This window comes from Cololabis saira, chromosome 23, assembly GCF_033807715.1.
Source record: "Cololabis saira isolate AMF1-May2022 chromosome 23, fColSai1.1, whole genome shotgun sequence".
Taxonomy (NCBI): Eukaryota; Metazoa; Chordata; class Actinopteri; order Beloniformes; family Belonidae; genus Cololabis; species Cololabis saira.
Genome location: NC_084609.1, coordinates 27,382,568 through 27,395,662, shown reverse-complemented (window position 1 = coordinate 27,395,662; position 13,095 = coordinate 27,382,568). Strand labels below are relative to the sequence as shown.

At 42.3% G+C, this 13,095-nt stretch overlaps 1 protein-coding gene across 1 annotated transcript in view; it reads left to right on the top strand.

Moving 5' to 3' along the window:
- Nucleotides 1-13,095, top strand: part of LOC133424144 (synapsin-3-like) — a 194,624-nt gene that overhangs the window by 163,527 nt on the left and 18,002 nt on the right. Inside the window, exons 9-10 of the mRNA XM_061714594.1 lie at nt 945-1,019; nt 4,687-4,789. Coding sequence (XP_061570578.1) covers nt 945-1,019; nt 4,687-4,789 — 178 coding nt within the window. The remainder of the gene's footprint in view (nt 1-944; nt 1,020-4,686; nt 4,790-13,095) is intronic.

Here is a 13,095-nt window from a genome sequence, read left to right as displayed (position 1 = left end):
CATCCCAGCGCTGGCAACAACCACACACACTCAGAAGCACAGACAAAAATGAAAAGAAATGCAAGCAACTTCTTTAGGGCATTGACTTTTTATTAGGTTCATCACAGCAAACCGTGGTGGCCTGCACATGTATTTATGCTCCCAGGTACTACTAAGTGGTACAAAAAGAACACCGGTGTGTCCTTACTGGCTGGGAAGTGGCAGTAATGTGTGATTGGAGCTCTGCAGCCGACTCCTCTCACGAGCCACAGCCTTCTGCAGACTTAGAAAAGTAGAATCAGTTCTTTTAATTGCAATATTTTGAGCATGTCTCTTCTGGTGATCTCCTTCCATCATCTTCACGGTGTTGTTGTAGGTTCTGTTCCTTCATGGCTCTTGAAAGTGGCCCAAAGTTAACATTGCAACCAGGTTAACCTCCTACAATCCCGCTGATGAGCCTCTGTTTCACTCAAAGGCTGAATCTCTGTCGGAGCTTCAGCCTGAATGTGTTCAGTTAACGAACGCAGATGTTTGTCATTTTGGATTTCAGGCCATTTCTGTCATGGGTGTGTTTTGTTTAACCCGGTCCCGAGTACTGTACTCCCATTTTGGAAGTCGGAGTCCCCCTGTAAGATGAGTTGAGCTTGCAGAAGTAAGCAGAGAGAGTCGACACCCTCCACACCTTCACGTCTCTGAATGGAAACAGTTTCTCCACATGAATCTGAGCTGCACGGCTCGGCTTTATCTCATGGTGTTTTTCCCCTGGCCTCAGCCTGCAGGCATGTTTGAAATGGCTCTGACACAAACGGGCTGGGAGGTGTGGACGGCAGTCCCCGCCGCTGATGAACCGGCGAGGGGTTTTTCTGTGAGGCCGACTCCCAGCGGAGCAGTCCAGGTCTCTCTCCGGAGGTGGGTCCATTCCTTTCCTCTAAGGTTCACTTTTTCTTTTTTTTTTCTTTTTTCAGGAGAACATCTATTTCTGGCAACTGGAAGGCGAACACGGGTTCTGCCATGTTGGAGCAGATCGCAATGACGGACAGGTAAACCCACTCAAACTGGTTCAATCCTTTCATTCTGGTGTGCAAAAAACAAAGAAAAAAGTTGTGACACTGTGTAAAAAGTCAACAAAAGCATAACGCATCTTTGCAAATCTCATAAAGCCATCTCTAACGTCCACTTGGACGTAGAAAACACCAGGCCATCTACGTCTGGGACCCGAGGACACTAGTCGCTGCAGTTTTGGACGAGGAAAATGGACCCATTCTTATCTGATTTAGACCAGAGTCTTGTGAAGGTTCTGGGCTGCAAGCAGGCCGGTTCAGCACCGATATTCTTCTGCTGACGCCATGCTTTTGTAACCTTTTGTAACAGGTGGTGATGCAAGGCCTTCCCTGAAAACCATAGTCTTGGATTTGAGCACACTGCAAAAACTCTAAATCTTACCAGGAATATTTGTCTTATTTCTAGTTAAAATGTCTCATTTTTAGTCAAAAAATCTTATTACCAGAACAATAACTTGTTATTTGACAATTTTCACCAGTTTCAAGTAAATTTTCACTTGAAATAAGTAGAAAAATCTTCTCATTACAAGCAAAAACTGGCAGATTTTTCTACTTATTTCAAGTGAAAATCTACTTGAAACAGGTGAAAATTGTTGTTTTTTCCAGTGATGAGTCTTGTTTTAAGTGTAATGAGATTTTTTTGACTAAAAATTAGACATTTTAACTAGAAATAAGAGAAATATTCTTGTTAAGATTTTGAGTTTTTGCAGTGCATGCGCTGCTCTCAGACTAGCATAGTTTCTGTCAGCCTGTTTCCATTTTAGTTTTAGTCTAGTCTTTGGGTCCAGCTATCAGTTTAGTTTTTATTAGTTTTAGTCACGTTCATTCTCCTTTTAGTCGTGTCAAGTTTCAGTCGACTAAAAGTCTGAGCTTTTTAGTCTTATTTTAGTCAGAATTGTCCAGGACCATTTTAGTCTAGTTTTAGTCAAAGATTGTATTCAGCAAAACTCATTTTATAATTCAAACATTATGATTATATTATTGTTACCTTATAGACTCAAGAATACATTCATTCCAGATACAGAAGACTCTAATTTGAGTTTACAATATTTATTTTTCCATATTTCTCCCCATCTTTTTCTTTTTCGACGACACATTGGGTTTTCTTTTCCACGTCTATGTAGGAAAGTGTATCCAAAGATGGTTCTTCTTCTTCTCCCAGCCCCAGAGCAGATCCCCGCGTTTCTCTATGTAACTTTGTTTTAATTGACGTGAACCTAGAGCTCTGCGTTAACGGCATCAGCCTCTAACTCTGCAGCTGCATCTTCTGGATCTGATTCCCCGCTGCAGCGACTGGGATTGAGGACTAACGTCACCCAGTAGAACTAAACCAGAGAAACTACTGAAAACATGCACATTAAACCAGAGGAAACTACTGAAAACATGGATGTTAAACCAGAGAAACTACTGAAAACATGGACATTAAGGATCTTTGTTAGAACATTTCGTCTTGTTTTGGTCAACGAAAATGAAGACACATTTTAGCCAAGTTTTTATTTTGTAATCTACATTTCAGTCTCGTTTTTATTCGTCTACGATATTGCATTATATATTTAATTATCGTCACATGACCAGCATTTTCGTTGCGTCTCGTCTCCTTTTCCTCAGGTGATAAAGGTTCGTTGTCGACAATATTTAGTCATAATTTTCCTTGACGAAAGCAGCTTTATACCTCTAAACCTGTAAACCTTTACCAATTGCTTTATTCCCTTTCCATAGTGCAAGATGCCAGTCTGTAAACAGTAATCCAGGCTTCTGAACCCATTCCTCTTTAGCGGGATGTAGCTTCAGAGATCTTTCTGACCAAAAGAGATAAGATAAGATAAGATAGTCCTTTATTGCTCCCTCAATGGGGAAACTCACGTGTTAGCAGCACTACACTTAACATATATATACACACACACACACACGCATGCGGGGAAGGGGGTAAAAAGATAAAAAAGTAAAAGATATATATAATTACAAAATATGGACAGTATATACATTGCAGTGGAGATAAAAAGATTTTTAAAAATGACCTTTTTTCCACTTTCTTCGATTTTGAATGACCTTTGACCCAGAAAAGGTGGGATCGTTCCTGGATCACGAACTTAAACCTGCATTTGAAGACGGTGCGTTCAAATCCTTCCAGAGTGCTCCTGAGCAACACAGCGATCATCTTCATGACGGTGTCGTTGCTGTGTTTCATGTGGGAGGGCCTGAAGATCACAGGCCTCCGTCTCGGGGTTCAGCCCTGTCGCCTTTCCAGGGAGATTACAGTTCCTCAGATGCGTTGCAGATGATGCAAAGTCTTTGCAATTTTATGATGAAGAACATATTATGAAATTGTTTCACAATTTCTGTGAACGAGTTTTGACAGTTTTTCTGCCCATTTCTCCTTCTGAGGGACTCTCTTTGTCTGTTTATGCCACTGATCTGCTGCCAGTTGACCTAATTGGTTGCAGGACGTCCCTCTAGACCAGGCGTCGGCAACCCGCGGCTCTAGAGCCGCATGCGGCTCTTTAGCGCCGCCCTAGTGGCCCCTGGAGCTTCTTCAAAAATCTTTGAAAATGGAAATCGATGGGGGAGGGAAATATAGTTTTTGTTTTAATATGGTTTCTGTAGGAGGACTAACATGACACAAACATTATTAACGTTTTCCAATGCTGTAAAAATGTGTAGAATAAATATTAAATTTCTGTTAACGGAAGAGTGGGCCATGCAGGAGAAAAAATATTTGAGAGGGGAAGATTTTTTTTCATTGTGCACTTAGAGAAAAAAGTTTAAATGTCGATAAAAAAGTCAAAATTTCGAGAAAAAAGTCGAAATGTTGAGATTAATGTTGAAGTACAATTTTGAGAAAAAAGTACAAATGTCGAGAAAAAAGTAGAAATGATGAGAAAAAAGTTGAAATTTCGAGATTAATGTTGAAATACAATTTCAAGAATAAAGTCGAAATTTTGCCTTTTTCTCAACATTTCAACTTTATTCACAAAATTTTGACTTTTTTCTCAACATTTTGACTTTTTTCTCGAAGTGCAAAATAAGAAAAAATCTTCCGATCTCAAATAAGTTTTCTCCTGCATGGCCTGATCTTCTTCCGTAGACGATTCAACATTTCTTGGAGCGAATCATTTGCATTCGTTGCCTGAATGTTTGCTCTGTAGCAAGAAGCGATAACAATAAGAGTCATGTAGAAAGACATGAACATGCTACATTTGCAGTAGAGGACCCAGTTATAACTAATATAGAAACATGCAGCATGTGTTGCCTTCATTCTAAGGCTTATACAAGACTTTTCATTGTTTGTGGCTCTAGACATATTCGTTTTTTTGTTTTCGGTCAATATGGCTCTTTCAACATTTTGGGCTGCCGACCCCTGGACTAGGGGTTTGGTTTCAGTACTGCTTACCTCTCCTCAGCCATGCTGCAGCAGTTACATTCAGATTGAGCTACTATTGCTCATGAAATGTGAAAAGTCTCACTTGTTGTCAGTGTTCTGTTAAGAATTAAATATTGGTTTATAACATCTGCAAAGCCATGCATTCTCTTTTTATTGACATTTTTTCACAGATTCCTGACTTTTCTTTGGGGTGAGAATTGTTTTCAGGTAAAAATCTTGTGTTAAGCGTGTTTTTCGCCGCTCATGTATGTGTCTGGGTTCCAGGTATCGTATGTGGGTGGACTCCTGCGCTGAGATGTTCGGGGGCCTGGACATGTGCGCTGTGAAGGCCGTCCACGGAAAAGACGGCAACGACTATATCATCGAGGTCAGTCTGCTTTCAGATATCAGCTGAAATGAGCTTTGCTGTTCATGTTTTTATTGAAAAAACAAACCCATCAGCTCTTTTCCAGAGGTCACACCTGCTGGGGGAGAGGCAGGAGGACAGAGGGGACGCTCACTTGTCATGACTATCCAGCACTCCCAGGAGTTCCTAGAAGGCCTGCCAAACCAGTTTAGAGCCAACATCATCTTCACTTCCATCTTTTTCTCCGCTGATATCATCAGCAGGTGAAAGCTGTGGTCAGAACCGGCGGGGGGATGGGTGCGACCCGACGTGATGAAACACGATGAGCAGATCCTTGAAAGAGAGATGAGCCCGTAGACCAAACACAGGCAGCGCAATGAAAACAGGAGTCGGTGTTTGTCTCGCAGCGCAGTGTGTGTACGTGACGTCAGAGCTGGCGCTTGGTCTCTGGATCGTCCTGCAGGTCGCAGACGGCTGGGACCGCCGTGGCGGGACTCAAGCCGACACGTGTGGTTTGATGTTGGAGGAGTGGAGCTGTAACACCGTCTGGATGCAGGTTTGCATCACTGCTGCAGAAACACAGAGCTACACCGCGCTGTTCGGTGTTGACTTATCCAGCACATGCAGGCTGCTACAGGTATTGAAAGATATTTTAGAGGAGACTGGTGAAAAATAAATGTCTATATTTAGCACACACTCTGAAATACTGACAGGGCTCAGTCTTCTAGTTGGGGACAACAAGGATTTCCCAGGGATCCGCGGGGTCCTGTGTTGTCACAGATTATCCAGCCTCAGCATTAATTTCAGCACTAATTTCAAATGTTCTCATTGTTGCTGCACCTTGGAGGTGGGCAGCACGAAGCTGCAGCACCGTTATTTTACATAGGCACACCAGAGAAACCAGGGAGGGGAATCCACCTCCTGGCTGCACGATTTAGACCACGTTTAACCTTAAAGCAGCACAACGTAACTTTCAGCTTTTTTTGAGTTTGGCGGCTCCTTTGGACAAAAGCGGTAGTGCTTTACCAGTAGTGTGGAAGGGTTCCTACCATCCACCTCAAAGTTACATAGTGCCAGTGAAGGTGATACAGACCCCTCAGACCATGACGGAGGTGTCATTAAACCTGTTGGAAGTTGATGTACCATCACAATGATGATGATGAAATATTATATTAAGGTGGAAAAGTTACATTGTGCTGCTTTAAAGGGGACCTATTATGGCATCTAATACCTATTTTAAACAGGCCTTGAATGTCTTAAAAACAAGCTTTTGATTGTTTTTGCTAAATAAATTAGAAATTCAGCCTCTGAGCCATGTCTTTATCTTCCCAGTCTCTAACCTCATTATCTATGCAGGATTCTGAGTGGGCGGGGCTATGATAATGAGTCTCTGTGCTGATTGGCTGCCTGAATGACGCGATACACCGCTACCAAAAAATGGTGGAAGCTCCGGCCGGTGGAGTTAGTTGTGGGCGTGGTTTCACACATCGGAAGCCAACCTATGTAAATCTCATTTTGGTTACGTAACGACGGGAGCAGAATCTGAATTTGAATTTGGTTGCTTTCCTGCTTCTCTGAGTTGGCAGGCTGAGGGGAGACCACTTTATATATGTTAAAGCAAGAGAAAACCTGTTTTTCATAATAGGTCCCCTTTAAGGCCACAGGCCGCAAATTGGTCGGATGTCACTGAACAAATGTCTAAATGCTCAGATTGCAGTTGTACAAGTTCATACTAGTTCAAAGTTCAGTTCACATAGTTTAAAAATGAATAGTTCACATTCATAGTTCACCATTTTCATTTTGAACTAGTTCAAATTCAGTTCATTTCAATATTTTTAGGTGAGTATGAATGAAACACCCCCCTATCCTAAAACCGTTCACTGTATACAATCATGTATTGCCCTGGTGGCTTTTCAACTTTACTCAGAGGCTCCAACAATGTGGTCCATTATCAGTTTGTCTCCCTGTTGCTGGGAAATCAAACCCCTCTACGTTTCAAATTTGAAGTTGACGAAGTTGACGGACTTGTTTTCTCAGCGCAGGTGGACATAATTTGCATAGAAAGGTTAGATTTCTACCGTGGGACTCTTTGGGAGACGATGTGTAAAATTCCCACAGATAATAAGCGGATCATCATCTGACGTCTCGCTGACGCTGCGTCTGCAACGTCTCTCTCTTCACTGGTCATGTAAAGATGCACCGGGCTCGGGCCGCCGTTTCCATGGAGCTGGTGCCCGTTGTTGTGCTAGTGTGTGCACTGCATTGTGGGTAATATAGTGTGAAGTTGTCATCTCGTCGAGTATTTTAAATGTGCGTGCCACCCGCCGGTGAAAAGAGAAGGAGGATTATTACATAATAATTGGACCTAAACATCTGAAGCTGAAACATAATCTGAACATTTCAAATTCCAGATATGATCTGCAGATCTGAACAAGTTCAAGTTCAAAGTTCTTTATTTGCATATATGTTGCGTTTACTGATAACACACAATTATATGTTATTGTCTTTGGGGAACGCAGCGTTTAAACATTCACATGCTGGAAGAAAAATTGCCAGGTATTGGGACTTGGATGAAGATCAGATCTCTTTTTATGACAAATGAATGCAGAAAAACAGTACATTTTAAAGGGCTCACATACTTTTTCTCACCGTTGTACCATGTACGAAGGTGATATGGCATGAAAAGGTGTTTTTTCCTTTAGTATCAGGAGTTATTTGTCCCTAGATAGAAGCAGGAGGCAAATAACTGGATCATGAGCAATCAGTTTTGTTTTTAGAACAAATCCTGTGTCTTGAAATCTGAGGAAACAGGCCTGTCTGGGGCGCCTGTCATACCCATTTTTAGGCTCAGCGCATGAGATCACGCTTCCCTCTTATCTCCAAGCTGGGTGAGGTAAGCAGGGAAGAAGTTAAGTATTTAAAATCAATGCAAACTATCTAAGGAAATATCTGGAAGCCCAGCAGCCCAACACATCCTCCTCTCTGACGAAGACGTGTCACTCTGCCATGCTGGGAATTTGCTTTCATCCAAGACCGCCGCCGTGACACGTCTCCCCCAAGAAGAGGAACGAGCTGCTCGCAGGCCGTCGTTAACTATTTACGTCTGTTAAAGGAGTGACACGGTGTGGCATGCACCCACATCTCACCAAACATGACGCTCATGGCAGTTCAGATTAAAGAATTCAATATACATATTAGCCAAAATTGATAAAAAATTATGAATTAACCATAATGATGCGATACATACCAATCTATAGAATAGAATACTTTTTTTTGGCTTCCGGCTTAGCTTTACATGGGGTGAGACGTAATTAGCGGAGCTCCTGCAGAGTTAATTTTAATTCAGCATTTATTGGCACTTTTTGTATCACTCCCACGGCTTTGGTTTTAACCAACCTATTTTCAACGCGGTTACTTCGACGACTTACCACGGAAATGCCTCCAAAGTCCTTCAAAGCGGGGAATAACCCTCCAGCTAACCCGCGGCCTGCTGCTCATGCCGTCTCCTCGCCCCGCGGTGATTCCCCTCCTCCGGAGAGCACCTGCGCTGCGCAGGTTCCAGCTGCGGAGTTCAGCCGGCTTAAAACCGAACTTCTCTCCGCTCTTCGCAATGATGTTGCGGCTGTATTTAGGTCAGAGCTTCAGCAAGCACTGAACGAGAATTTAACGTCCATTAAGTCCGAGCTGCTTTCCCTTAAAGCTGATCTTTCTGGCAGTATTTCCTCCATGAAGGCGGACGTCGCGGGTCTCGCAGCCACGGTCGCTGGGATCGAGCTCTCGCTCTCAAGCTGCTCAGATGACATCGTTGCTCTCCAGAAAAAAGTTGATCACTTGTCGAAAGAATATGTGAGGCTGGAGGACAGATGCGAGGATTTGGAGTCAAGGTCTCGTCGGCAGAACCTGCGGATTATTGGCGTCCCGGAGGAGGATCCTGACTCTTCATCTGCAGCCGGCGTTTCCAGGCTCCTGGCGGAAGCCTTCGCCCTCGACGCGGAGCCGGTGGTGGACCGAGCCCACCGCACCCTCATGCCGAGACCGAAGACCGGGGAGCGGCCCCGCGCAATAGTGGCAAGGCTCCATTATTACACCGACTGCGCTGACATCCTGAGAAAGGCGAGAGAGCGGCAGCGGATAAAAGTCCGGGGTATGAGCATCTCCGTGTTCCCGGATCACACAGCCAAGACAGCGCGGGCGCGCGCTGCCTTTAATGACGTGCGCCGTCAGCTGCGGGAGATTGAAGGAGTCCGGTATGGATTGCTGTATCCAGCCCGGCTGCGTGTAACCCATGATGGCCAGCAGCGTGACTTCACGTCGCCAGATGAAGCCCTGGCATTCATCAGGAAAATAAAAAAAGTGACTACCAGCTAATTTTCTGGGACGATTTATCCAGCTTGCTGTCCATGCGGGACTCTGGCCCGGGGTGAGTGACTGAGTCAATTCAGAAAATGGGACTTTATGTCGTAATTTTTTTTATTTATTTTTTATTTTTTTTTAATTTTTTATTTATTTATTTATTTTTTTTTATTTTTATTTTTTTTTAATAATTTTTTTTTTTTTTTTTTTTTCTTTCTCTTCTTACTATCAATGGGAACAACACCGTTTAAAATTGAAGGCCTAATCATTTCTCTGGTATGATGCCTTGATTAGAAAATATGCACACTCCCCTGTCTTTGCTTAAATTGTGTGCATGTGTGTGCGTGTCTGTGTGAGTGTGCGAGTGCATATATGTATATATCATTGTTCTATAGGCCAAAGATCTCCTTAATTTTAATTAACGTTTGTTGTTACCCTGACAAGACAGCGATCGTCAGAATGGCTCAGATTGTTGGTTTCATATGCCTCCATGCGGGACTCTGGCCCGGGTTGAGTGACTGAGTCAATTCAGAAAATGGGACTTTATGTCGTTTTTTTTTTTTTTTTTTTTTTTTTTTTAATTTTATTTTTTTTTATTTATTTATTTTTTTTTATTTTTTTTTTCTTCTTTCTCTCTTCTAACTATCAATGGGAACAACACCGTTTAAAATTGAAGGCCTAATCATTTCTCTGGTATGATGACTTGATTAGAAAATATACACACACCCCTGTCTTTGCTTAAATTGTGTGCATGTGTGTGCGTGTCTGTGTGGGTGTGCGAGTACATATATGTATATATCATTGTTCTATAGGCCAAAGATCTCCTTAATTTAATTAACGTTTGTTGTTACCCTGACAAGACAGCGTTCGTCAGAATGGCTCAGATTGTTGGTTTCATATGCCTCATATTTTATTTAATTTTTTTTTTTTAAGGTTTTAACTCTGCAGGAGCTCATTTTGTTTTCGTTTTTGTATCTAGCTTTACAGTCGAAAGCATCTCCTTTCGAGAATGGCTTCCTTTGAAGCCAGCACGGCTGTTTCCATCGTTTGGGGATGGGATCATCTAATGTGCGTTGGGTGGGTGGGCGGGGGTTATGGGATGTTGGCTTTTTGTCTCTGTAGGTATGTATATACTCCTGAGTTTTGTTTGTTTTGGTTTTCCCTTTTACCTTTTTTCCTTATATCTCCTCTGGTGGTGGGTGAGTCGGTCTTATTTTCTCTCAGAGAATGCCTATGAGCGATCGTAATCTGCACAAGCCTGATACTGGATCAAACATTACATTCACTAGCTGGAATGTTAAAGGTGTGAATAATCCAATTAAGCGATCAAAGATTCTTTCACATTTGAAACGCTTGGACACTGACATAGCTTTCCTTCAGGAAACTCATTTGCGAAATAAAGATCATTTCAGACTCAAACGAGCTTGGGTGGGTGATATTTTTCATTCAAATTTTGATTCTAGGTCTAGAGGAGTAGCAATTTTGATCAACAAAAGAGTCAATTTCTCCGTCTCCAGGACAATATCTGATAAGAATGGTAGATATCTTATTGTTGCGGGCACTCTATACTGTAACCCTGTATTGTTGGTGAATATATATGCCCCTAATTTTGATGACCCCAATTTTACGGATAGGCTGTTTGGCAACCTCCCTTTCTTAAATACGCATATTACAATACTGGGCGGTGATCTGAATTGTGTTATTAATCCTTCTTTGGACCATTCGAATCCTCGTACTTTGACTCAATCCTCTATGTCAAAATCTATTACCGATTTTACAGTCAAGAACGGGCTTGTTGATCCGTGGAGGTTCTCACATCCTGGAGATAAGGAATTCTCTTTTTTTTCTCAAGTACATCAGTCATATTCACGTATCGACTATTTTTTTGTTGATGGCTCTCTTCTCCCCAAAGTTACTTCTGTCGTATACCACCCAATTGTTATTTCGGATCACGCCCCTCTAACTTTGAATATAACATGGTCTGAGCGCCCCCGTTTTTCTTCTCCCTGGAGGTTTAATCCATTGCTTTTATCCGACGATGCATTTAATGTTTCTATATCTGCTTCAATAGATGATTTCATTGCATTAAACAAAACAGACTCTACCAGTTTTTCGCTAGTATGGGAATCACTCAAAGCATATTTGCGAGGACAGATTATCTCTTATTCAGCATACGCCAGTAAAATCCGCAGGGCTAAATTACAGGAGCTCACATCTAAAATTCAGGACACAGACAGACTAAACTCAGTCAACCCAAGTCCGAGTTTACTGAAACAACGGCTTGATTTGCAGTCAAAATTCGATCTTATAGCGACAGCCGATTCTGAACGGCTCCTATTACGCGCTCATGCCAACTATTATGAACACGGCGATAAACCAAGCAGGTTATTGGCTCACCAATTAAAAAGGCAAGCAACGTCGAGACTGATTCCCAGCATTAGAGATTCTAATGGCACACTTACCACCGATCCAATCGCCATCAACACAATTTTTAAGTCATACTACTCCTCTCTCTATGAGTCAGAATCTCCACTTGACACAGCAGAAATGACCTCCTTTCTTGATAATATCACTGTCCCTACTATTAATTTGGATGTGGCTAATGGCCTCGATGCTCCTTTCAGCTTGCAAGAAATTGCTGCCGCCATTGAAGCTACGCAAAGCAACAAGGCCCCTGGTCCCGATGGGTTCGGAGCTGAGTTTTTCAAAAAATTCAAAGACAAATTAGCCCCCCTTTTACTTTCAATGTACAATGAGTCCCTTGATCATGGCTCATTGCCTCCCTCTTTAATGCAGGCGTCCATTGCCCTCCTTTTGAAGAAGGACAAGGACCCTGAATCATGCACTTCTTACAGGCCCTTGTCTTTACTGAATGTGGATGTCAAAATTTTAGCCAAAGCACTAGCAATTCGTCTCGATAAGATCCTTCCTAGCATCATATCTGAGGAGCAGAATGGTTTCATCAAGGGACGCCAGCTCTTTTATAATGTTCGTACACTTCTTAATGTGATTCTCTCTAAAGATTCTTCTCCACTCCCTGAAGTTGTTATCGCAATTGATGCTGAAAAAGCGTTTGATCGTGTCGAATTTAACTATCTTTTTGCAACACTTCATAAATTCGGATTTGGACACAGGTTTATATCGTGGATTAGACTTCTTTACACTTCCCCTCAGGCCAGCATTCACACCAATGACAACTACTCCACTTATTTTACATTATCACGTGGCACGAGACAGGGCTGCCCTCTCTCCCCTTTGCTATTCGCTCTATCCGTCGAACCACTCTCAATTGCTCTAAGAACTCTTCCTCTATTTCGCGGAGTCTCTAGGTCCAATGTGGAACTCAAATTGTCACTTTATGCAGACGACCTCCTTTTATATGTATCTGACCCTTTAACCAGCATTGCACCAATATTATCTCTGTTGAAGAATTATGGATCCTTCTCCGGCTATAAGGTCAATCTTAACAAGTGTGAATGCTTCCCCATAAACTCCTCTGCTTTACAACTCAAACAATCTGATATCCCCTTTAAACTCAGCCCGTCGGGCTTTAGATACTTAGGGATTAATGTGACCCGCACTCTGCCCTCTCTTTTCACCGCTAATTTTTCCTCACTGGTAACTCAAGTGAAGGCGGACTTACATAGGTGGAACTCCCTACCACTGTCGCTGATAGGAAGAATTAACACAGTGAAAATGACTGTATTGCCTAAATTTCTTTTTTTGTTCCAATGCACTCCTTTATTTCTACCAAAATCTTTTTTTAAATCACTTGACCAAATTGTTTCCAACTTTTTATGGGCCGGTAAGACACCCAGAGTGAGGTATTCGCTTCTCCAAAAATTTAAATTTAATGGGGGTCTAGCACTACCAAACTTTATGCTTTACTATTGGTCAGCGCATATTCACAAACTAATTTATTGGCTTCAGTCTCCTGAGTTATTATGGTGCAGATTGGAGGCTCAGTCACTCTC